This window comes from Mucor velutinosus, assembly GCF_035048745.1.
Source record: "Mucor velutinosus strain NIH1002 chromosome Unknown tig00000041, whole genome shotgun sequence".
Taxonomy (NCBI): Eukaryota; Fungi; Mucoromycota; class Mucoromycetes; order Mucorales; family Mucoraceae; genus Mucor; species Mucor velutinosus.
Window position 1 is genome coordinate 3,215,286 of NW_027041905.1, and position 24,812 is coordinate 3,240,097.

General features: G+C 41.4%; 12 protein-coding genes across 12 annotated transcripts; 5 read left to right on the forward strand and 7 right to left on the reverse strand.

The window, feature by feature from the left end:
* Window positions 1–87: 87 nt before the first annotated feature.
* ATC70_001246 (uncharacterized protein) lies at window positions 88–1,598 on the forward strand (the record flags this gene model as incomplete). The annotated part of the gene is made up of 5 exons (XM_064820644.1): window positions 88–142; window positions 199–236; window positions 294–425; window positions 478–591; window positions 660–1,598. 5 exons carry the CDS (start codon window positions 88–90, stop codon window positions 1,596–1,598), a joined length of 1,278 nt encoding a protein of 425 aa, XP_064684564.1.
* A 2,986-nt stretch (window positions 1,599–4,584) lies between these two features.
* On the forward strand, window positions 4,585–5,019 carry ATC70_001247 (uncharacterized protein; the record flags this gene model as incomplete). Its single annotated transcript, XM_064820645.1, has 1 exon — window positions 4,585–5,019. The coding sequence occupies one exon, from the start codon at window positions 4,585–4,587 to the stop codon at window positions 5,017–5,019; it is 435 nt and encodes a 144-aa protein (XP_064684565.1).
* Window positions 5,020–5,061: 42 nt separating this feature from the next.
* RPL38_1 (60S ribosomal protein L38) lies at window positions 5,062–5,913 on the forward strand (the record flags this gene model as incomplete). Its single annotated transcript, XM_064820646.1, has 1 exon — window positions 5,062–5,913. The coding sequence occupies one exon, from the start codon at window positions 5,062–5,064 to the stop codon at window positions 5,911–5,913; it is 852 nt and encodes a 283-aa protein (XP_064684566.1).
* Window positions 5,914–6,251: 338 nt separating this feature from the next.
* Window positions 6,252–8,061, forward strand: UBP1_1 (ubiquitin-specific protease ubp1; the record flags this gene model as incomplete). Its single annotated transcript, XM_064820647.1, has 4 exons — window positions 6,252–6,481; window positions 6,543–6,741; window positions 6,814–7,161; window positions 7,222–8,061. 4 exons carry the CDS (start codon window positions 6,252–6,254, stop codon window positions 8,059–8,061), a joined length of 1,617 nt encoding a protein of 538 aa, XP_064684567.1.
* Window positions 8,062–8,917: 856 nt separating this feature from the next.
* On the reverse strand, window positions 8,918–10,943 carry ATC70_001250 (uncharacterized protein; the record flags this gene model as incomplete). Its single annotated transcript, XM_064820648.1, has 5 exons — window positions 8,918–8,981; window positions 9,035–9,136; window positions 9,204–9,923; window positions 10,011–10,879; window positions 10,935–10,943. 5 exons carry the CDS (start codon window positions 10,941–10,943, stop codon window positions 8,918–8,920), a joined length of 1,764 nt encoding a protein of 587 aa, XP_064684568.1.
* Window positions 10,944–11,109: 166 nt separating this feature from the next.
* ATC70_001251 (uncharacterized protein) lies at window positions 11,110–11,955 on the reverse strand (the record flags this gene model as incomplete). The annotated part of the gene is made up of 1 exon (XM_064820649.1): window positions 11,110–11,955. One exon carries the CDS (start codon window positions 11,953–11,955, stop codon window positions 11,110–11,112), a length of 846 nt encoding a protein of 281 aa, XP_064684569.1.
* Window positions 11,956–12,259: 304 nt separating this feature from the next.
* On the reverse strand, window positions 12,260–14,409 carry ATC70_001252 (uncharacterized protein; the record flags this gene model as incomplete). Its single annotated transcript, XM_064820650.1, has 4 exons — window positions 12,260–12,718; window positions 12,773–14,070; window positions 14,133–14,250; window positions 14,308–14,409. The coding sequence occupies 4 exons, from the start codon at window positions 14,407–14,409 to the stop codon at window positions 12,260–12,262; spliced, it is 1,977 nt and encodes a 658-aa protein (XP_064684570.1).
* A 2,035-nt stretch (window positions 14,410–16,444) lies between these two features.
* ATC70_001253 (uncharacterized protein) lies at window positions 16,445–18,443 on the forward strand (the record flags this gene model as incomplete). The annotated part of the gene is made up of 3 exons (XM_064820651.1): window positions 16,445–16,677; window positions 16,732–17,747; window positions 17,800–18,443. 3 exons carry the CDS (start codon window positions 16,445–16,447, stop codon window positions 18,441–18,443), a joined length of 1,893 nt encoding a protein of 630 aa, XP_064684571.1.
* A 211-nt stretch (window positions 18,444–18,654) lies between these two features.
* ATC70_001254 (uncharacterized protein) lies at window positions 18,655–20,333 on the reverse strand (the record flags this gene model as incomplete). The annotated part of the gene is made up of 4 exons (XM_064820652.1): window positions 18,655–19,432; window positions 19,488–19,603; window positions 19,664–19,888; window positions 19,947–20,333. The coding sequence occupies 4 exons, from the start codon at window positions 20,331–20,333 to the stop codon at window positions 18,655–18,657; spliced, it is 1,506 nt and encodes a 501-aa protein (XP_064684572.1).
* Window positions 20,334–21,010: 677 nt separating this feature from the next.
* Window positions 21,011–21,717, reverse strand: ATC70_001255 (uncharacterized protein; the record flags this gene model as incomplete). Its single annotated transcript, XM_064820653.1, has 2 exons — window positions 21,011–21,493; window positions 21,547–21,717. 2 exons carry the CDS (start codon window positions 21,715–21,717, stop codon window positions 21,011–21,013), a joined length of 654 nt encoding a protein of 217 aa, XP_064684573.1.
* A 487-nt stretch (window positions 21,718–22,204) lies between these two features.
* On the reverse strand, window positions 22,205–22,986 carry ATC70_001256 (uncharacterized protein; the record flags this gene model as incomplete). The annotated part of the gene is made up of 6 exons (XM_064820654.1): window positions 22,205–22,233; window positions 22,290–22,385; window positions 22,445–22,594; window positions 22,654–22,818; window positions 22,895–22,916; window positions 22,975–22,986. The coding sequence occupies 6 exons, from the start codon at window positions 22,984–22,986 to the stop codon at window positions 22,205–22,207; spliced, it is 474 nt and encodes a 157-aa protein (XP_064684574.1).
* A 204-nt stretch (window positions 22,987–23,190) lies between these two features.
* Window positions 23,191–24,437, reverse strand: ATC70_001257 (uncharacterized protein; the record flags this gene model as incomplete). Its single annotated transcript, XM_064820655.1, has 7 exons — window positions 23,191–23,282; window positions 23,346–23,449; window positions 23,506–23,608; window positions 23,678–24,020; window positions 24,071–24,162; window positions 24,220–24,288; window positions 24,359–24,437. The coding sequence occupies 7 exons, from the start codon at window positions 24,435–24,437 to the stop codon at window positions 23,191–23,193; spliced, it is 882 nt and encodes a 293-aa protein (XP_064684575.1).
* Between the last annotated feature and the right edge of the window lie 375 nt (window positions 24,438–24,812).

The following is a 24,812-nucleotide window of genomic DNA, read 5'->3' on the forward strand; positions in this document are numbered from 1 at the left end:
ATATAAAGGCTAATCATTCCAGTTTCTTAACATCTCTTTTCCCGCTTTAATTTTTCATCAGAGAACCAGCATCAATTATAACCCCACATGGATTACTCAAAGCATATCAGTGAGCACAGCAAGGCCAGAAACCCCTCAGCCAGTAAGTTGCAGCATAAACCACGCATCATGCCAGGTGCTGACATAATATCATTCTAGTTCGTGCTTTGATGCCCTATATGAACTGCAAGAAGATGGTAAGCCAAAGTTGGACAAGCTGACTAGCAACGCATGTGCTCATGCACTATGTGTAGATTTCCTTGGGTGCTGGTCAACCCAATCCTGCTACATTCCCTTTTGCCAGCATGACTGTAACTCTCAAGACTGGTGAAAAGATCGAAATTGATGACAATCTGTTCAACAGATCTTTGTCCTACGATTTGACTGTAAGTTATTTCTCCCACGATAAGAGTACAAACATCTCACATTGACGCATAGTCTGGTCAACCTCTCTTAAATGAATGGCTCTGTGAGCTCCAGAGATTGGAACACAAGCCTCCCGTTGACTTTGATCTCTCCATTGGTTCTGGTTCTCAAGATCTCTTGACAAAGGTGTTTACCATAACGCATGTTCTTGTAGTGTTGTCTATATATATACTGACATGGCTATATGATATTAGGCACTTGAAATGATGATCAACGAAGGTGACTCTGTCTTGGTTGAAAATCCTACCTACACCGGTGCCTTGTCTTTCCTTGAGACCATGAAGTGCGATCTCGCTGACATTGCCACTGATGACTTTGGCATTGTCCCTGAATCGTTGGAGAACATGCTCGCCAATTGGCCCGAGAGCAATCCTAGCGGAAAGAAGGATCAACCTAGACCTCACTGTTTGTACACCATCCCTACTGGTGGTAATCCCACTGGCTTGAGTTCCACATTGGAACGCAAGCAAGCCGTGTATAAGATTTGCTCCAAATACGACATTCTTATCTTGGAAGATGATGCTTACTACTATTTGCAATTTGGAGAGAAGCGCACTCCTTCTTATCTCTCTATGGATGTGGATGGCCGTGTCTTGCGTTGTGACAGTATGAGCAAGATTCTGTCTTCTGGTCTTCGTTTAGGCTGGATCACAGGCCCCAAGCCCTTGATTGAGCGTATCAACATGCACACCATGGTCACCAATTTGCAGCCATCGGGTGTTCCTCAGGCAATGACCTTTGGTTTGTTGGAGAAATGGGGTCACAAGGGCTTCTTGGAACATGTAGACCGTGTGGCTGATTTTTACCGTGAGAAACGAGATGAGTTCCTAGAGTGCCTAAATCGTAGAATGGCTGGCCGCGCTGAATGGGTTGTTCCTAACGCTGGTATGTTTGTCTGGCTCCGTTTGTTGGGTGGTATTACCGATTCTTACGATTTGGTCATGACCAAGGCTTTGAAGGAGAATGTCCTTGCCATCCCTGGTTTGGCCTTCATGCCTCAACAAAACAAGAATAACTTTATCCGTGTCTCTTATAGTAATGTTACCAAGGAAGATATGGATGAAGCTCTCCGTAGATTGGCTGCCGTTATCGATAAGGAAGCTGCTCTCAACGGCGTTAAGATCAACGCTTAAATTCGATGTGTTACACATCTATCCCATTTGTAAAGAAAAAACTTATTCCCTGCTTCTAGCAACCAAGCGTACATCTACTCTTTTTATATATTTAAATAAACTTATACAAGCAAATGTATGAAACACAATCAAATTTGACAGCTTTCAAGCCTTCGTATCTTGACATGTAAACCTTTCTGAGCCACCGAAATGGCGCCAAACAATTGTACTTGAGTAGTAGTAACTTCCTGACACCTTTGCTCAACTTTTTAGGTCTAAAAAAAACATGGCAAAAAATCGACCAAAAAGCATGAGGGGTACCTCATGGTTTTCATCGAAAATCAAACGATCGCGTTTTTCACCTTGAAAACGGAGACTTTTACTATGGTATCTATTAAATCAAAATGTTTCTCTCGATCCACAGCAACCTCTGAAATTACTTTTATGAAGCTTTCATATGCAAAATACGGCTATTTTTGCTAAAAACCTCATTTCAAATTTTATAAAATTGCTCTGTAAGTTTAGTCAAAACACCTATTACAATTAGCACCATTGGAAGCGCCTCGAAAAGTACTTCAAGAATGTATTAGGAAGCGTAGGGTGATCATCACAATTTATATAGTCGAATATCATAAAATAGATGAAAGAAGTCGAAAAAAGACAAAAACTGTCCAATCGTGAACAGAAATAAATACTCTGAGTTTGAACTGAATTCGGTGCTGCTGTTTGGCCAAAATGCCTCTCTGATGATGACAATGACGATTGGGATGCTAATTAAATGAGGACCATAAATTCAAAAGGACTACCGCTTAGCTTGAATTATTTCGTTTGTTTTTGTTGGGTATTTTCATATCTGACAATGCCAACCATCCTGGCTCATCATCAAATATATGTGATCGCAACTTCCTAATCATGATTTGCAGCATTTCAGCATGGTATGTCGGCAGCATGCGTTTCATTATTGATTCGTTTAAAGGAGACTATTGACATTGTCTGAAGAGCTATTTCCATATGTGATCAGGATATTTCTGAAATACGAATCAGCAATTTTGTTGACAGTTGGAGGATTTTGAGTGCGCCAGTCTTCTTAACAATTATTTCCAATCCCAGTTGAGGGTTGAGACGAATGTGGGCATTCTCGTTGATAAGGTTATCGTTCTTCTTCTTTACTCAGGATCTCGTGAGCATTCTTGTAAATGCGAACAAAAGTTTTTTTTAAGCTTTGCCTAGTGCTCGATGTTTTAAACTTCGTATAGTTTCTGAGTATATTATAGACTAGCCGATCTATCTCGCTACGCTCGATGTCGGCGTCGCTCTGTGAGCTCTCGCCAAAGACATTTTAAATCAGATATTATAGCATTTTGGTATATCAAATAGATGTTAAACAACTAATTATTAGTTAGTAAAAGAAAGGCTATATCAGAGCCAGGAGGAGAGGAGGTAGCTCCCTCAGCATCCTTTTTGCTTACACTGATATCAAACAAAGCCTATTATTGGGACAATGTGAAAGAAAATTCAAATTTTATGCAGTATTTGTACATCACAATCGCCATTTTCTGATAATAAAATTGTCATATCATTCACTACTGCTGATGCCCTTAATGAGATGGCGACATAAAGCTGGCTATGTGTAAAGTACAGGACTTGTGTAAGATCTACAGCAACTTTTTTCAGATATTGTCATTGCAAAAGGCACTTTTATAAGGAAAATCCCAAAAAAAAAAGGATTTAGGCTAAGTAATTGTCTTTTCAATTCCATGATCTCTATTTAATCATTGTCATCATCAAAAAGGCATTTGGATCAGCCAGCAGCAAACTGCCGCCAAAATTAATTCAAATTCAGCCTATTTTTTCTGTTCACGATTGGATAGTTTTTGTCTTTTTTCGACTTTTTTCATCTATTTTATGATATTCGACTATATAAATTGTGATGATCACCCTACGCTTCCTAATACATTCTTGAAGTACTTTTCGAGGCGCTTCCAATGGTGCTAATTGCAACAGATGTTCTAAATGAAATTATTGGGCAATCTGGTAAAGTATTAAATGAGGTTTTTAGCGAAAATAGCCATATTTTGCATATGGAAGCTTCATAAAAGTAGTTTCGGAGATTGCTGTGGATCGAGAGAAACATTTTGATTTAATAGATACCATAGTAAAAGTCTTCATTTTCAAGGTGAAAAACGCGATCGTTTGATTTTCGATGAAAGCCATGAGGTGCCCCTCATGCTTTTTGGTCGATTTTTTGCCATGTTTTTCTTTAGACCTAAAAAGTTAAGCAAAGGTGTCAGGAAGTTACTACTACTCAAGTACAATTGTTTGGCGCCATTTCGGTGGCTCAGAAAGGTTTACATGTCAAGATACGAAGGCTTGGAAGCTGTCAAATTTGGTTATGTTTTTGCTCCGTAGCTTTTATTTACACGGCATGAATCACATCTTTGGTAGCTGTAATTTACTAGAAAGGCAGCTATGTAGCCTGTGCAATTTTCATTTAAATAGGAGGCATATTGATTTTTGTAAAGCTAATTCATGCAAATTTTGAGGCGTTATGTTGTTGGTAAGATAATTAATAGTGAAAATGAGAAGCCAAGTTTACTGCTTGAATACTATGGTTTTGCACTTTTGCTTCGCTACGGTAAAACCCCCTTATAAATCAATGCTACCCAATGTTGGATTAGATGCATTATTATATTCTTGGTGGGCTGAGTGTATTATAGAGTTATCATCCAATCATCCTTATTATTAAAAACCACAAGATTAAGCTGCTAAAAGCGATACTAATTGCAGACGGCGTTCATCAATGATAGCTCAAGCATGGCACCCAGGCATAGAGTCAATACACGTGAATACAGTGCAACACTAAAGTCTGGTATTGCTCTCATTAGACATACAGCCAATGGAAAGATGGCAACCTTAATAACGAAATTTATATTTGGAGTGACATTTCAAAATTAGGAACAGACAATCCTTTCTCTCCAGCATCTTCTTGTCTTTTATGAATTGCAATATGGAGCTAAACCGTCCTCCTGCTAGACTGCAAGGCACCAGATCCACGCCCACATCGTCACGAAACCCCCTGAGACAACAGACAGTGCCATTGCCTCCCTTACCAAAGCGACAGCAATCCATCCTATCGCCGCCGGTGAAAGCTCGACCAAAGACGCACATTGCCATCAACACAAGGGCAGCATCCGCACCAACATTGGTTCCTCGAGTCAATGTGCTGCGTGAATCTCGTCTCCACCAGACATTTCAGTACAATGCAAACTCAACAGGACGCCTTCGTTCACACAGAGTGGGATATGCTGTGTATGGACCTATTCATGGCCATCCGGTGTTTGTCATTGGAGGCTATGGATGCACACGCATGGTTGGTATCATGTTTGAAGAACTAGCGTTTCGTTATGGTCTGAGAATGATTTGGCCCGAGCGTCCAGGGTAAGCAATGTAATGGAGGCATCTTCATCACTGCGCGTATGGGTCGATGACTAAGAATGTACGCATTAGGTATGGCTTGAGCGAAGAATGCGGATCGCAGGAAATCACAGCACTTGGATGGGCTGATGTAGTGATACAGCTTGCCAATGACCTACATATTCAACAATTCTGTATTATTGCACAGTCGGTAGGCACCGTGTTTGCATTAGCCATTGCTCGAAAATATCCCGGTCATGTGCTGGGCCCTATTTACCTGATATCACCTTGGGTTTCAACACAAGTAGCAAATACGTTCAAATGGACTCGACGGCTACCAGCTCCCCTTGTTGCCAAGACAATCTCGCTGGCATTGGATGTGATGTGGATATTTAATAAAGGAGGAAACGATAGCTCAGCGACATTGGATTCAGAAGAAGAGGATGCAGCGATTCAGGATACCCAACGACCAAGGAAAAATGCTCGACACACGATGGTTGCTTTTGAAGAGGATGAGCTATTGGCATCGTTGGAGGACGAAGTGTTTGATCTGCCTACAGATTTCCCTACAAATAGACCACTTCGGCATTTTGTGCGGCCTAAGCACATGTCTCTTTACTTGGCCATGAATAAACGCAGAATGTCAGAGCACTACAGCCAAGGCCAATTATGTGATGTGATGGTTGCCTTGGAGAAATACCACCTATTTGGATTCAACTATGCGGACATAAAAATTCCAATTTCTGCAGTCTGGGGTGACAAGGATGGTCTGATCCCACCAAAAGCCATTGATATCTTGGCGACAAGTTTACATGATGTGCGGTTGAAAATACTAGAGAGCGAAGGGCATGATCTGGTCTGGAAGGAAGGTGTCATGGAATGGGCGATGCGTGGCATAGCAGAACGCTGGAGACAAAAGTAGATGATGGTAGTAACAAGATCACACAACCACAGTCTTGTTTTTTTTTTTTTTTTTTTTTTTTCTTCAATATGTGATACACAATCACATATTCTCGTATACAAAAAGCCTTTTAATTTACACTTAAACCACTAATTCTTATCATCAATTAATCCCTAATAAACGCCATTTATGAGTACCTTTGACGGACGCATCAGAGAGTACCCGGCTGTAGCTATTGACAATTTTGAACCAAACAATTTTGCGAAATATTTTATACTAAGTCATGTCCATTCTGGTAATCACATACACAAAGGTCTCTACCATTGTGGTTTGCTGATAAACAATCCAAAATAGACCACATGAAAGGATTAACAGACTGCAACTTTAACAAAAAAGTATACTGCACAGAAGAATCAGCTAAAATTTTGCCTCATATCGTAGTGCGGTACAATAAGCAACCTAAATATCGACATTTGCAGAATTTATTGATACCCGTCAAGTACAAGCAAGTAGTGCGGTTGGAGACACCTGAATACGGCACTTTATCATTTCAGTTCCTCCCTGCAAATCACTGTATTGGATCAGCCATGTAAATACCATGACAATTGATATATCGAGGCATTGCGTTGACCCACATCGTCGCTTTGTAGGATATTGCTGGAAGGCGCAAATGGCAGTGTTTTGTACACTGGTGATACTCGAGCAGAGCCCCGTTTTTATGAGGAGAACTTGAGTATCATTAGAAGATATCGCATTCAAAACTTGTACATGGATACCACATGCGTGAGAGAGAACGCCGAGAAGTTTATCTCCAAGGTGAGTGTTTCATCAGAACATTTGGGATCCATTGTAAGCTCACAGCAGTGTATGTCAATGTAGCAACGTTCATGCATGCTCCTCACCAATCTCATACGGAAACAGGACAAACACCATCACATCTACATTGACTGCTGGACATTTGGATATGAAGAGTGTTGGGCCGAGATTTATGACACCTTTAAGCAAAAAGTGCATGTTTCCAAACTGAAATACAACACATACGTGGAAGCAGATCCAATCTACAAAGAATACTTGACCACAGACCCATCAACAACTCGTTTTCATTCCTGCAATTGGGACCTGAATTGTAAGCCCTATGAACACGGTTTGGTCGCAATTCACTTTAAGCCAAACATGGACGATCAACCAAGACTCTATATTCCTTCAGAAAAGTCAAATCATCTACTATCAACAGACTTGAGATACGATTGCAAGCCTCAATCCAGACATGTAAGCAAAATGCGCGAGAGAAACGAAAGCATGGTTACTCATTGTATATATCATCTATAGATACTACCATTTTCTTTTCATTCGTCCTTGGAAGAGATTATAGGGTTTGTCAACTATGTCAATGCGAAAACGCTCACCATGTGTGTAGCTCGTGGGGGCTATACAGGCATGGATGAAATGAGAAAGCTCTTGATTAAACGAGGTTGCAAGCTGGGTGAAATCAGTCATTCATCAGACTATTCATCAAACGGGAGCAGCACTGGTCAACAAAAGCGAAGAAGAACATCAGGCTTATCATTTAAGAAGGTGATGTCGAATACAGCTGAAGATCCAGATGAGCATACACCAGATGGAAGTGGCTCTGGCAGTTCGTGGACATCCAGAAAGACTGCGTCTCAACCTGTTGCCTCAAGCTCCAGACTAAACTCCACACGAGAAAAAGAAGAGCAAAAACCATCCTCTCATTCATCTGTGCTATCCAAAGCAGGCAGCAAGAGCCAGCTAAAATCCAGTTCACAGCCTCATTCATGTCCTGCAGCCACACAGCCTTTGATTGATCGTACAAACTTACCCAAAATATCTGCTAAAGAAGGCACTGAGAAGGAAATACACAGTGTCCAAGAAAGAGAACATGTTGTCCAAGAGGTTGTCGAGACTGCTGCATCTGTCACTGAAGAACACACATCCAATTTAGAGAGATCCTTGTCCTGGGAGATCATCGCCATTGTCCCCAACACACCTCCTCCACCTCCCTCTCCCAAACCCCAAGATGATGTGATTGTAATCAGTTCAGACGACGAAGATACCAAACCATTCATGACAAGACTTGAAACGAGACGATTTTTCAGAGCATTGAGAAAGTGTCATATGAAAAACGACGAGTATATTGCAAAAGCTTGAGCTAAACCCTAATCTAAACGTAATAGCCCTAACCCTAATGTTGCCATCTATAATACTACTAATAATAAACCGTATACCCCTATTTTTGTCATAACATCAGAAATCATGTTTAAATCTTGAGTTGAATTCAGCTTCCATATCGCTACGGAATCATATTCGCCTTTTATATATCATTCATCATCTGTTATACAACTTGAGGATGAGAGACACTCGACTGCATAGGATCCACCTGATTGCACTCTAACCTCCTTGTGAAAAGGGCTTCAGATTGAAAACTACATTAGTTTTGGCTTACATGTATCGAGTTCAAGCCGAACAAGAAAATTTGTCTTCATATGCAAATAGAGATACAACAAGCATAGTGATCCTGCATGCCGCCTGGTTTCTATCCCCCCCTCTAGTACTTACATACATCAGACATACCTCCATCTTCAGCCCCCATCTCTTTCAATGAAACTCGAGTGCTTGCTGCTTTTTCTATCAATTTCTCTCTGATCTCCGTTCTTACAATATATGGAATTCCTTCATAATTGTTCCTTTCTACAAGAGGAGGAAACTCGGTTAAATCCTCAACGCGAATTTATCTTCAACGAGATCATGAAAAAAGAAAAGCAAATTCCTTTGAAAAAAGGCGCAAGAATGGTTACATTTAGAAAGATGTCAAGGCGATGTGGTTTTGTCGAGTGATGAGTACAAAGAAAAAGAAGGATATCGAAAACAACACGCGAAATTTCCATTTTATAGCAACAGTCCTGAGTCACGTCATTGGTGGATCTCATCACGCACAGCTACCATCACAGATCCATTGACTATCAGCTTTTATTCAGCAATGATTGCACATACTACATTACGTTCATCACGGATTGAAAGCCGAATTACTCGTTACTGACTTTGTGGGGATATTGGGGTTGACAGCACACCTGTTGAGCAAACACATCAATGTCCATTAGCTACAATCACTGCAATCACTTACATCCATATACGGGTCTTGTAAATCTTGAACAGCTCTCTGACCAGCTCACGAAAATCAATTCTTCTTTCAGCAATAAAGTAAAACGTTAATTTACGACGATCCCTGGAATGATGCGTGTGATGAGCAAATGCGTGTGTGTTGAATAGGCAAAAGCATATATGACAATTACCACTGAAACTCGGCATCTACCACTTCCATTGACAACTTTCTGTGCTTGATCTTTTGCAAACACACTGCCAACGCCCTCTGCTCGTCCTCCTCCTTGTTAAGCAATAAACTGATCTCTTCAGAAGCTGCTTTTCTATAAATCTTCTTTACGAAGGAATCTGCTGTCGAGTTCTTTTTGGTATCTTGAGTTTTATCTTCATCATCAATGACCAATCTGTTGCTGCTGTTGTTGTGCTTTTGCTGTTGCTGCAACAACAAGACTTGGCTCACTGTTAACACATCTGTAGCTGCCTTGCCGAGGTCCTTCCCACGATCTGCTTCCACCAATACTAAATCGCCCACTTGTATCTGGAGTGAAGGGTCAGAAACATAGTAAAAGTCGGTGCGGCCTGATTTGAATTCAACCATAAAGAGCGGAATGTGCGGTGGTAGTCTCTGCAATGATAATCCTTTGCCGCTACTGATACTATCTTGTTGCTGTTGTTGCTGTTGTTGCTGCTGCTGCTGTTGTTGTTGTTGTTGTTGTTGTTGTTGTTGGCTGGATATGACAGTGACATTGGTAGACGTCTCTGGGATAATCTGACAGGGTAATATAGACGATGAACTTGATCTATGGTTATCTAGGTAGTCTGATAATGGCTGAATAGATGATGCAGAGGAAGCAGACAGAAATGGGGTTGGACTACTAGTGCTACCACCACTGCTGGCGCTGGTGATGCCACTACATGAGAATATAAGTATATACAATTCCTGCAATTCCCTTGCTGTTGATTTATCAGAAGACACTATTTGTATTTGTACTACTTACTGGGTTGGTCCTCCATTGGGAATTATTTCTGGGAACGAGTACTCTTGAATGTTATTGAGCGGTGGTGGTGGTGGTGCTGGCTGAGACATGCGTCTTTGTGAGAGCAGCAGTAAATCCTTATGAGACGAACTCTCCATGAAAGAGCTCAAAGAGCTTCGTCGGTGTGTGTGCATCCAATGACCACTAGGATACATGCCAAATGCTGCGTTGGAAGACTGTGATCGAGAGCGAAGATAGGCGTCGTCAAATGCATCATCTTCCTCCTCCTCTTCCATAGTAGGCGTCAACAAGGCGTTGCTGTTGCCTCTTGCATTGTGGTAGTCATCGTAGCCAAAAAATGCGGGATCCTGGCCCATTGAAAAAGAGAGACTGCGCTGTTGTCGATAGATGGGCTCCACAGATACATGGGGCAACATGGGTGTGGATAAGATGGCATTGGGATCAAAATACTGCTCAGACGGCGTATGAGGGGGCAAAGGGGTTCTGGGCGCAGGAGCAATACTGCTGTTGTCTTCATCAAAAATAGACGGCCCCTCCCACTGCAATCCACCAAACGAGCCCCATTGCTTTTCTGAACATGCAGATCCTCTTCGCCTGAGCTCTGGATATGGTTGATTTATCAATGAAGAAGATGCCTGGGATAACGAAGTGGTTGCATGATTGTTGTGATGATTCGGAGTCGCACCATCGAAAACACGACCTACTGAAAAGCTTCCTTTTCTAGATCGATTTCCCACTACCTTCCAGTCTGCCTCCGAGCCAGCTTTCATTGCCAAGTCTATAGCCTTTTGGATCTCTCTTGTCAATGGATGTGGACAGCATGTCACTTGTGTACTTACTTCGTCCTGGTTATCCTTCCACTCTGATGGCTGTGTTTAAATCATGTCAACTCTGTATGCTCGCCGCATTGTCCACCCTACTTACCAATGTCATGCTTGTGAGATAATGCTTTGCGGTTGTGTACAGAGTATGAATAAACGAGTTGTGAAAACAAATAAAGAAAGAAACGGATGAAAAAAAAAAGGGAGTTTATTTTATAATATTAAAAGGGAAGAAAAAATCCCTCCATCTAGATTTGGGTGGGATTTTGGTAACCGCTTTATTTACTATTCTCATCTTCTTGTTCAACCTCTTTCATTGCTTCTAAAATGGCTTTCTCCTGGTCTTGCTCTTGCTGTTGTTCTTGCACTGGCTCATTGACCTCTTCTTGCTCGATAATCTCTACTTGCTCATAGTCGTCTTGCTTGCTCAAGATTTCTTGCTGCAAATTGGCTTCTTCCTCCTTTTGTCTCAAAAGAGCCTCTTCTTGTGCAATTCTCTCTTGCTCTTCCTTGGCTTTTCTCTGGTTTTCCTTTCTGATTTCCTCTCTCTCTCTTTCTTCACGGGCAAGACGTTCTGCCTCTTCCTTCTCAAGTCTCGCCTTCTCTTTGGCAACCTCTTCTCTTCTGGATGATTCCTTCTTCGTCTTACCATTAGCAACGTCCAGTCTGCGGAAGAGGCCTTCAATGGACTCGATCACTGTGCGCTTCTTTGTCTTGATATTGGCAACAAGGTTGCGCTCAAATTCATTAGGCTCGGCTTCAGTCTCGCCCCCCATGACAACTGTTAATGGTCTGATCGCGTCCAGCTTCTCCATGAGTCTCAGTAACAACTCGTTGGAATGAGCCAAGGTATATTCTTTTTGCTTGAAAGCCTTATCATCGCAGGCTTGATCCTCCAAGTTTCCTTCGACCTTTTCAATCTCGAGTTCGATGGCTTGTTGTTCCTCCTTGATTTGGTGTAAGAGACGCAAGGTAGTTCGCTCTGCACGGCGACCAGCTCTTCTACGCTTTGCTTTCTTGTCATCTTCGAGAATATAGTAAGTAATGCCAGATCCTGCAAGAGCCAAAGAAAGAGCGGCAGCACCATAAAGCCAAATGGTACGATTATTTTGCGAATTTGACATGGGTTGAAAAAATAAATAAGTGGAGAAAGAGAAGTGCTAAAATGTCAAACTAGCACCCACTTTAAATCCAGAAATGGCTGCCATTTTCAAGCATCGCAACATTAGAAAGCTGCCAAGGACGGATACGATGCCTAGGAAACAATGAGCATAGTCCCTCTTGTTTAAAACAGCTTGCAAGTGGAAGAAATGGTACTCGAAGATAGCCAGACCTTGCTAAATTTTGGCATTTGGTCTGCTTTACAACCAGCATACAACATTTACTCTCAATGAACAAAAGCAGTACATTTAAGCAGAGTTTCTTTATTTACAAATAGTCATAACCAGCACCACTTCTAACCTTGACATGCTTCTTTCCCTTCTTATGCTTCTTTGACTTTGCATCACCCACATCGGCCAAATTAGCTTGCACCATAGCCATGCGAGCCTTTCGGCTCATAGGCAGAGGTGTGCCGTCATCCGCAAGGACTCGTTGGTGAGGATATAATGTAACACGGCCGCCCGTCATGGAAGAAGCTGCTGATGCCTTTCCACTCACTCGGGGTTGTGAAATTTGCTTTTCAAAGAATGCTTTGTCGACTGCATCGGTTTTTGATCCAGATTGGTTTTTTGTGCCGTCAGAAGGTGCAACGTAATTCAGGGCGGTGGATGGCACACGAGTGGTAGGTGCCAGCTTTTTGAATACTTTGAGTGCTGCTTCATTGGTTTCTTTGTTGAATTCTTGGGCATCAATGCCAGGAGGAGGATGACAGAAAAGAAGTTTACCCTACACAATGCTGGTTAGTTTCACAGTTGATGGCTATAATACTTGTATACTCACATTAACATAATCCTTCAAGATGTATCTAGCAGCACGAGCTTCATCAGGATTACCTTGACTGGAGCGAACATAACCACGAGCAATAGCATATGTAGAACAGAATTCAGCGCTGGTAGGGATACCAGTGCCGCCGTCTTCGATAGGCACTGTGCGGATACGAATACCGTAGGTGCTCTCGAGCACAGCCTTGGGAATACGCTTGGCAACCAATGTACAGGGACCAGTGTGCTCACGGAGCTGATCAATGGGTAACACACCATTACAGACTTGATCTGCCTTAGTTGTAGAGAACGTAGGGAATACTAAACCGGGACAATCACAGAGAACAAGACTCTCATTCAAATGGATAGTCTGAAAGTGCTTGGTCTTACCAGGAGTGGAAGAGACGGACACACGCTTCTCACCAATAATGGCATTGATAGTACTCGATTTACCGACATTAGGATAACCCACCAAACCAATCGTCATTTTTTCAATCTCGCCATTCTCGTTCTTGATGACAGGTGTCTGCTCAATCAAAAGATCCAACAAATCAGTAGTAGTGCGTACACGCGTGCGCTCGTCGTCTTTTTCTTCGCTCTCAACGCCGAGAGAGGCCTTGGACAAAAAGTCGGTAATGTGTTCAACCTCTTCCTTCTTTTCCTCAATATCTACTGCTTTTTCAACAACATTCTCTTCTTCATCGTCAGTCTCTTGGTCGCTACTGTCTCTCTTTGCTTGCTGGGCCTTCAAGGATGCCTCCAATTCTTGACGCTGTCTTTCCTCCTCTTCTTCCTGCAATGTTTTTGCGGCAATAGCAGCAGAGAAGAAGGTGTATTTGATGCCTTGAGCATCAAAGTAATCAGCCCAGGCCTTTCTTTGCTTTGCAGTCAAGAAATCGGCCTTATTGATCAACAGCAAATTGGCCTTGCTCTCATCCACTTCCTTGACGTATTTTTCCAAATCGGCAGATCTAAACAGCATGGGATTACGAGCATCCACAATTTGCACAATCAACTGAGATCGCTCGATGACTCTCCACAATTGACGCCAGACTTCGAGATTCTTTTCAAAAGGCGTCAGCAATAAACCCTCTTCATCTTCCAGTGTAGCCATATCGCGACGCCAGTTCAAGAAGCTTTCACGTTCATTGCGTTGTACTTGCTCAGCTGTCATGGATTTCTCCCAGTGAGGTCTACGAGGTACTGATAATTTGTCGACATTTGCTTCCTGTTTTTCAATGCGAGTGATTTCCTCTTGTTCAGAGATCAAAAATGGGTTTTGGTAGTCGTTTTGGATCACTTTGACGTTCAATCTTTCTACATGAAATAAACCATGTCAATTACAGTTTCAAAAGGTAAGTGCAAGTTGCCATGTTTACCAGCAGTGAAATCTGTTTCAGCAAGAGCAGCAGTACTAAGAAAAGCATCTAAATCGTTTTCTTGGGTGATACTCTGCATCTTGACCCACTTGGGACCTTCATTGACTTCAGTGGTGTGCTAAATTGCAATGGTAAATGAGTGAGTTGGTGCATTGACATGAGGCAGAAAACTTACAAGCTTGCCTTCATCAAGAGCAATGGCTTTCTGTCCCTGGAAACGAGACTTGATGACAGCTCTGCCAAGAGAACTCGTCTGCTTTTTCTTTGCTGGAGGCATAATTTATTTAATAAAAGAGTTGTTGCAGTTCAAAAAAGATTTTGAGCATTTGGATGTGCTAAAAAGGGATTGAATTCTCGGATAGTAAAAGCCGTCCGCAAGCCACTAGAGTTTGTAAGCATGCTCTGCTGACTCAGTCCGCAATGTGGAGTGATATGGTTGTCATTGTATTGGTAATAAACATCTATAGTTACTGCGCCAGCATGCATTAGTAGAACCAAGTGCTTCGCGTTGTCTGATTTCTAGCAATTCCTTTGGGATCAAGGGTATCTAATGATGACTATCTGCGTTGCATGAATAATGATAGATCAGAATATTCGCATCCCCTATTTGGAGCTCCTTAGGCACTTGAACGAAAGCATAATGTACTGCTCAATTGCTCTTGAAATTGTTATTTGCAGCTGCTCGACTTTTATCAGCAATGACGTTGATAACTTGCTATTAACAAAAAAAAACAAGCTTGGAGTGAGTAGACATTTTCGAAGTCTTAGGAAATTTAAGTTTGCAGTAGTAAGTAGGTTTTATTAAATATGGAGCACGTTCGTTGATCTAAGCGATAGAGCTTTTTCAATACCCAATTCTCATTCTATGAGCTTCCAAAGGCAATGGTTACGTTGTAATAAGAATGGTATTGGCTTTGCCATCAACCAGCAAGCAGCCAAACCCATTTAAGCTCAGATTTACTTCTGCTTCAGATTGGACAGAATTGATCAAATTTCGACTCGATTGATCTATTTTGCCAGATCCGACTACATGAATCGTAATAATCATCCCATACTCTCTTCATCTTTCTTGAAGTACTTTTCAAGGCGCATCTAATGGTGCCTATTAAAATAGTTGTTTTGAACAAACTTATTGTGTAATTTGAGAAAGTATGAAAAGAGGTTTATGGCAAAAATGTCGAGATTTTGCATATCAAGATTCCATAAAAGCGATTTCAGGGACTGCATTGGATCGAGAGAAGCATTTTGATATAATACATACTATAGTAAAAGTCTTCGTTTTCAAGGTAAAAAAATGCTATCGTTTGATTTTTGTGATTTTTCATGAGGGGTAACTCATGCTTTTGAGTCGATTTTTGACGAAATTTTTTAGGTCCCCAAAAAATTGAGCGAAGATGTCGGTAAGTAAGTGCTAGACGAGAGCAACGGTTTGGCACTATTCTGGCAACTTGAAACGACTTCCAACAACAGAAGTCACTGCTCAAAGGCATCTAAATTTCGCTGTATTTTGCATGATTTTGGGTAATAAGAGGTCTTGCCACTACGATGCGTACCTATACATGAGTTGCTTAGATTAATACATACCTTAAATATCGCCGTGAAGTCGGATCCAAAGTTACGGAAGTTTCCTGCTTGCTAGTATTCAGAAAAAACAAAGACTGAAGTAGTAAGATTCGATAGAGTTCGCAGCATCGTCATGAGATGGGGGGGAAGGCGAGCCGCTGCCGTGTAGATTGGTTCTTACTAAAGCAACGCAAAGATGGAGAATTACCTGAAACGTAAAAACACTCGTAATATATAATGAATCAAGTTTCTCTTCATCGTATTTGAAATAATGTTTCCCGCAATATCAGACAAAGAAGACATTAGAAAGCTGGTGAAAGCCATGTACCATCTAAACTGCTGCTGCTTGCCAACATGTCTATGATGTCATTTTCATTGACGATTCAGCATGGTCCTTAGTCTTGGATACTCTGTGACAGATGAAGGCATCATATGCTTGACAACCACATTACCTTCCATAGTAAGCACGGCTTCAACCTTCAACCAAAAAGACAATAGCATTCCAATTGAGCACATGGAAGCCTAGTGTTGAGTTGCAATCAACAACTTCTTAATTAGGACAAATGAACGCGTTTCCCATGCCATCTCAAAAGCTTGACTTCAACCTCAAAACAACACGCGACACCTGTTTAAATTCCTTTTTGTGTCTAAAGGGAAATAAAACCCCTCTTTCCCTCTTATTTCTCTCTTCTCACACACACACACACACACACCCACATAAATCCTTCTTTTTGTTTAAATAACTGGAAATGTCAGCTGGAAAAGTGTACTCTGCAGTATACTCTGGTGTTCAGGTTTACGAAATGATGATTCATGGCATTGCCACCATGGTGCGAGGAGAAGACTCGTATTTAAATGCGACACAAATCTTGAAAGTAGCAGGATTCGAAAAGACCAGAAGATCCAAGATATTAGAGAGAGAAGTGCTAATAGGGGAGCACGAAAAAGTGCAAGGAGGTTATGGCAAATATCAAGGCACATGGTAAGGCTATACTATTACCTACATCTGCGCATCATGCTTACATCCAAACCTTAGGATTCCGTTTGAAAAGGGAAAGGAATTGGCAGAGAAATATGAGGTGCTCGATAGGATGATGCCTCTGCTGAATTTTGACCCCAATCAACTCTCGTCATCAGAAGAAATCCCAACAAAAGAGGAAGCTCAGTTACAGGCCAAGAAAGAGAACAATCGAGCATCTTCTTCGCCAAGAATGGCGCCACTTGCATTGCCAGCACCGCCACAAACTTCATCACAATCATCCACTACGCCCTCCTCGTCCAACAACAACAACAACAGCAGCAGCAGTAGCAAACGAAAACAATCATCTTCATCTGCACAGAATCGAAAAAAGCTCAAGCTCATGGGCGTATCTCCCGAGCCAGTTTTGGTGGACGATGCCTTTTATGAGCACCATCGCAGTCTTTTAATGAACCTGTTTCTCTCTGATGACCCTAATGCAACACCCTCTCTTTCAGCACTCTTAACAAAGGACATGAGCATTGATCTCGTCATTGATGAGCAAGGCCATACAGCACTTCACTGGGCAGCTGCATTGGGAAGATTGCATATAGTCTCCTTGCTGATTGAGCATGGCGCCAATGTGTGTCGAGTCAACTACAAGGGCGAGACACCATTAATGCGGGCGGCTATGATTACCTGCTGTTACGAGAACAAGAATTTTGCAGAGATGGTGGAAATCATGGCCGACGCTATCCCAATAACAGACCAACGAGGCAGAACTGTCCTGCATCACATTGCGCTTACAGCTGCGGTGGAAGGCTACACAGACGCTGCTATTTATTACATGAAACGATTGGTCAAAGGTGTACCCAAGAAGAGCATTCTCAAAAACATCCTCAACATCCGAGACACACACTATTACGAATCAGCATTAGCGATCGCACTCAGAGTGGAATGCCAAGATATTGTGGATATTCTGATTAAACATGGGGCTTTAGACCCTCTAATGAGTGGCATAGATGAAGACGAAGAAGTTGATTTTGAACCCATAGAATATGAGGCTAATCCTAAAGGAAAGGACATTATGAATTGTAAGTTGATCTGCTATCACTCCAAAACCAAGTGTACTCATGTGTCCCATAGCGCTTCAATACATGATTGACAAGCTCGAGGAGGATTACATTGAAAAGCTCAAAAAGCGAGACGCTGAAGCACACGCTCTGAAAAAGGAGATGAATATGCTCAAATACGAGCTACGAGAAGCTCATCGACGATTAGAACTACCAGTGTCTATGCAACTTGCAGAAGCCAGAAAGAAAATTCATCAATTGGAAAACAAAGTAGCCTACGATGAAACAACCATTGGTGATCTACGCATTGAGCAACAAGAAGCCATGGATGCATCTGAAGATCCTACCGACAAATCGACCAAGGAACGAAAATTAGAAAAGAAGCTCAAGACGCTCCAAAATCAAGTAGAGTCTGGAAACAAGACGATTGAAAAACTGCAGGCTGAATTAGCAGCTGAAAAGGCGAGAGCAAATGAAAAGGAAATGGAATACAGACGATTAATTGCAGCAAGTTGTGGCTTACCGATTGAAAGAGTGGATCGCTTGATTAAACCATTGACACTAGCGATTGAAAGCGATCCGCCTGATCTTGATATGGCTCGTGTCATAGGGTTCATGGAAAGGTTGCGTCGACAAGGCAGCCATGCCAACGGTACTGGCAGTAGCAGTAATATGAATTCACCTCGTGATCCCAATGCTGCCACCACGCCTGTCTAGACAGCCTACCGGGCCTCATCATCTCATCTTTGTATATACCGTATATATCTCTTTTCTATTCATCGCATATAACTTTTTAATTATCTAATTCATATCAATATTTTGCCGTTTGCACACACACTCCAGATAGCATATATCTCTTCCTTTTTTGTAAAACAAATTCTATGCTTTATTTTCATCAATAAATATACGTCTGAAAGCATGCTCCTCTTCATGTCAACTTGTCCTTCCAGCCCCAATCTTGTTCAGCACGATTAGTCACCATTTCACCAATAGCAAATGAAGCTGTGCAGGCAGGACTTGGTGCATTTCTAACGTTCAAGATTAAGCCGTCCATGACATTTGTCTCTACAATGAAATCGCCAGCAGCAACACCGCCCTTTTCGAATACCTGTGCCATGACACCAGCAAAACTAGGTTCTACCATATCACCTGTCAAACAGGGCACGTACTTTTGGCCGCTCTTGAGAAATGCCGTCTTGTTCAAATCTTTGTACAATTCCTCCAACGATAAACTGAAATTCTTGAGCGCAAATGCCCAAAATGCGCTATTCATGACATTGTCCCACACATCCTTGATCTTAACGTCAAAGAAACGATAGCCTTCGCGAGAAAATGTGATACAGGCACCGGGACCTACAATTGTTTGATGGCCACGACGAACGTCTACAGTAGGAGTAAAGTGCACGCCAACAGGGATACCACTATTATTAGGCACAGGGTAAATGTTGCGTTTAACCAAGGTACGGTACTCGGGCTTCAATTGGTAATAGGTACCACGGAATGTAACGACTTTGTGCTTGCTAGCATCACCTCCTGTAAGACCAGCGATACGATCTGAATAGAGACCACCGCATGTGATGACCTTGTTGGCAGTGATTTCCAAATGAGGGCCGTCCATGATGGGCTCGCCACCAGTAATTTTGACCTTGCCATCGCTTGTCTTTTCAAATTTCTTAGCTTCGAATGAGGTCTTGATGTCAGCACGTCTATATTAAATAGGTGAGACAACTATCAACTTGAGCTGGTCCACTAGCATCTTACCCTGATTTTCGAAGCTCATTTGCAATGCATTGACTGACAAGCCAGTAGTTGACGATACCCGTGTTCGGTGAGTACAGGGCACTGTATGCTCTGACATTGGGTTCTAATTCCGTAATCTAGAGTTTCTGCAATTAGATCAAGAACCAGGATAAGAGAAAAGCTTCTCATTACGGTACCTCTTTGCTGTAGATAATCTTCAGCCCCTGAACTCCATTGGCAGTGCCCTGGCGGTATAGTTTTTCTACTTGTTCATGTTCCTTTTCATTGCAAGCGACTACCATTTTACCACAACGTTCAACAGGCAGTTGATGTTCCTCACAGTACTTGTACATGAGATCGGCACCACGAACACAAGTGTGAGCCATTTGAGATCCCGGTTCGTAATACAATCCAGCGTGAATCTAACAACACCTTGGTGAATATCCCGTAAATGAAAAGCAAACAGTTTATACTTCATACGACACCACTGTTATGTCCAGTTTGTTGTCCTGCTACTTCTGCCTCCTTTTCCAAAACGGTCAATGTGACATGTGGATATCGTTTCAAGATCTCTCTAGCAGTGGCTAAGCCAACAATACCGCCACCAACAATAGCAATGTCAAAGTGATCATGTCCTACAGTTTGTCGAGGATCTGGAATGGCAAACTTCTCTGCTCTCAGGGGACCCAAGAGTTCTTCTAGACCTTTCTTTTTGGAGCCGCCTTCGCCTGGAAGCTGATCCCACAGCTTGACATTGCTATGCGACAAAGAAGGCATTGCTCGGTGCAAATGTCGAAGTGCAACGCATGTCGATAATCGTTGTGAGTGTTTCAGAGTTAATTTTGTGAGTAAATTGTGAGGAATCATGTTAGGTATGGAAAAAAGAAGACAAAAAAGAAACAAGTTGAATCGAACCGGCTTCTTTTTATCTCAAAAAAAATCAAGAGATGAAAACCCTAGTTTTCCATTTTAAGGTTTCCCGCATGAATTCCACTTTTGATGGCCATGATCCCATTTGTATCAACAAGTTACAAGCGATAAAATGAAAGAGTGTATACGTTTAGGCGCAACTAGTGGGCTACTAGTGTAACCGCTTGCTAAATTATGTCATTTTTGATCTCTGACATTACAGAATATCATAGCAACACCCCTTATCCCTTATCAAAAATACCATAAATGGTCTTATTTAGGCTGTTGCCCTGCACCGCGGAATATGGCATGGAATCAGAATGTTATCATTATTCACCAATTTCAAGCTAATTTGGCTGATATACCTCCTTTTGATACACTCGGATCTTTGCAATGGTACAGGGATTAAGAGTACCCTTGGTCATGGTAACATTAGAGCTCAATGCTACATGTTGGAAGACACCATTGATGATCTGTGATTAGATATTACAGCATATACAGATAATCACATTTACTGTTAATTCATTTACATGACACTTGAGCCACTCCTCCACATCCCAGTTACCGTGCTTGACAATTCATGTCATTTTTTATTCTTTTTTTTTTTTTTTTTTTTTCTTTTTTGCAAAGCCTACTTAAACACCACCCTTCTTGACATTGAAAAAGTTCTTGACCACAAAGACTTGCAAACAAGCCATTGAGATGATGGCAAGACTTTCCATGAAAGCAAACCAAAAGATTCTGCTTTCGGTTGAAGTGACGGTAGCTGAATTGCGGTTCTCTCTTGTACGGAAATACTTTTGTGTGCGAGCAATGTTGGTCAATGATCCTGACAGGCGAAATAATGATTCTTCCATTTCACTGAGTTTAGCGGGTTGCTCATTGCCATAGGCATCCTTTTGGAAGTTGGGTCGAACTTCATTTTCAACAGTAATCTCGAAATCCACCAATTTTTCAGCAAATGTAGACATGTCATTAGAGAAACAGAAAGAGTACTCTCCATAAGCATTAGCAGTGAATACATAATCGCCTTGACGCTCGTGTTCTCCGTTTAAAATGGATACACCATCAGGTCCCTTTACATCATAATCGATATCAAATGAGCCACCTTGTTGAACCTATCTCATAGCTTTGAGCATGATGTTTGAGTATATCCGTAAAGCCAACTTACAGCAAAATAGAAACCGAGCTTCTTGCCTGGTTTGTCAGCCCAAATGTAAAAGCAGGCGTTCTCGTTTGCTGCAAGGTTATATGTTAATGCTGTTGCATCTGAGCCTTGAGGTCCGAGCAAGAGTGTAAATAAAAGAGCTACACATAAATAGATCAAAGAGTGTTTCGCCATATTGGACAGAACGCGTGTATATGTTGGTAAAGAGAGTAGTAAGGGAAAAAAAAAAAAAAGAAGGGATGTATAAATAGGAAACTCCATCCAATATAAGTTGGCGAGATTCCATTGGAGAGTTTTAAAATTTTTGCTTTGGAAGCAAGGAAAGGTACAACAATATCAACATGGCTGTGTAGTACGCTGCTGCCGCTTGCTAGAGAGTTGTGCCTGGTTGCTAGGGCCCTCGATAACTTGATCCACAGATAAAAAGAGGACTTTTTCGATTTGATACAACCCAAAAGGCCTCATCTAGTATTTGCATTCAACGACATGTGAGCATCTATTAGTCAATTTAGTGCAAGAATCGTGGTTTCAAACACTGTTTATTGGCATTTTGCTGATTTTGGAACGACAAAGCATGGTTTGAATCAAGGAAAACAAGAGACATTCAAAATTTGATAAAACGGTATAATAGATGTATTGTTTAATAAGCAGAAATATAAGTTTAGTTTGACAAAACGATAGTGACAAAGTCTGCAGGATAGAGAATGAGTTGCGCGTAATGTACAAACAATTTGAAATCAACTTACCAACATAGTTGATACGACCGTCTTTGCCAACTTCAACATCCTTCAAAAGTTCATCAACTTCGCTTTCATCCAATTTCTCACCAAGGTTGGTCAAAACTTGAACGGCAAAATCAATAATCAAAACCTCTCCCACAGCAAGGCATCAAACAACTTACCATAACGTAATTCACCAGCAGAAATGTAACCATCACCTTCCTTATCAAAGACTTGGAAGCCTTGAATGAATTCTTGAGACGAGCCAGCAGGCTTGAAACCATCAGGTCGCGTGAGGATAGACAAAAATGTACCGAAATCAATATCAAATTCTATGTATTTTGTTTAAGCCCTGAAATGTAGTGTGTGATGTGTTGTACTATAAACAAACCTTGGGTTTCGGGCACGTTCTTGGATCTGGCAGTATCCTTGACGAGTTCAGCAACCTCAGCCTGAGTGGGGTTTTGACCAAGGCCTCTCAAGAGATCGCCAAGGTTGACAGAAGAGACGGTGCTGTTACCCTTCTTATCGTATAAAGAAAAGGCCTCCTTCCATTCTTTTTTTTTTTTTGTTTACATTTTATTAGAACAAAAAAAAAAGGCAGCCAAAGCGAAACATTTATAATACTATACCATCGAGTTGTTCTTGAGTAGGCTATGAAACGGGTAAAGTTAGTATGGTTGTCTACTGTAATAGCCTGTATAATACATACTGCTTTGCTCATTTTTATAATCTTTTGTGAAAATATGTGTGGAAAAGAAAAAGAAAAGGGGAAAAAGACGCAAGGTGAAATGGGAATCTGTGTTTATTTCTCTTTCAATCAAAGCGGAGGTGCAAAGCCCTCTTTACTAAATGGCAACAACATGGATGTGGTTGAAGGAAAATGTGTTTATTATTGAAATCTAACAAGTATACTGTATACCAAAGCTTAGGGCTTAGAGAAATCACCAAAGCTATCCATGTAGTAAGTAGATTTGATCTTGTTCGAAGGGCTTAACAACTCATCCTTTGTGGTGATACCTACATGATACAAATTAATGAACAACCACGAGCCACACAGTAATCTTAAATCCTCCCCATTACCTGTCAATACACACAAAGTGTCAAGACCGCCATTCAAGCCAAATTCGATATCAGTGTTCAATCTGTCACCGATCATGACAGTCTTCTTGGGATCAAGGCCATATCTACAGGTCATCATCAATCAATAGCTAGGCATTGAAAATTTTACATCGAATCTTACTCGGCATAAATGGCTTCCAACATGTTTGGAGCAGGTTTACCTAATACAGCATCAGGACGTCTACCAAGAGCAGTGATAATAGGAGCTGCAATTGATCCAGCACCTGAAACAAAGGACTAAGGTTTAATCACATATTATATAATCAACAACGTCCCTTTCTCCATGTTCTTACCAGGGTAAAATCCACCGTGTTGAGGATAAGTAGAGTCTTCGTTGGTAACAATGAAATGGCAGCCCTCGTTTCTGGTCAAATAAGTGAATGCCTTTGCATATTTCTTGTAATTGACCTGGGTATCAAGGCCAATGACAACAGCGCCGACTTCCTTGTCATCAGGGACAGCATCATTGTCTGTCAAGCCAGTGTCCTCCTCACCACCGCAGCTGCGAATACCCTCAGCAGCTAACTCGTCTTTAATACCTGCCATACCAATGATATAAACCTTCTTTTCCTCGGGAAACTTTAATACATGCTTGAGATAAGATGCAGTGGCAAAAGCTGAACTGAAAACTTCTTCCTGATGTCATTGTGAGCACATTATTCACCTAGATCTTCATGTATACATACTTTGGTAGCCTTGACATTGAATCCCTTGAACTTTTGTAAAAAGGCTTCACGGGATTTAGTGCTGTTGTTGGTAACAAAGAACACACGCTTCCCTAAAATCGAATTGCCTGTCAATCACAACATGAAATGAAGGTTTTGCCTTGCTATACCTTTTGAGCGTAATAATTCCATGGCTTCAGGGACGCCATCAAACATATGAGTACCTTCCCACAAGACACCTAACATAGGGATATATTACAAAATGAAGATTAATTGACATGCATATATATATATATATATACAACATACCATCACAATCGAACAAAAAGTTATCATATTGATCGATGAAAGCATCGCGCTCAGCTTTGGTCTCCAAGTAATCAAGCATTTTCTCACTATTTCGAGGAAAAAGAAGTCTAGTAGTAACAGATAATAAGATAACAGTAAGCACTTTTTTATATCAGAAAAACGGCGAAGGATCTTGAATTAGGTAGGAATATCTCCCTCCAATCATCACATCTACCTTGTTACGAAAACATGTCGCACTTGTAAATTCCATGATGATCAGCCAAAAGAGCCATAGTTGAAGTGCTATTTCTCGGGAGCGCAAGGGTATCGTGCGCCTAAAAGTGCGCTGTCGTAAAGCATAGCACTCAAGGTACACAAAACTACTACTTGATCTACAAACCATTGCTCCAAGAGCCAGACATTGGCATGCAAAACTACTGTTTTTTTTTCCTGAAAGTGCTACATCTTCGCTCAG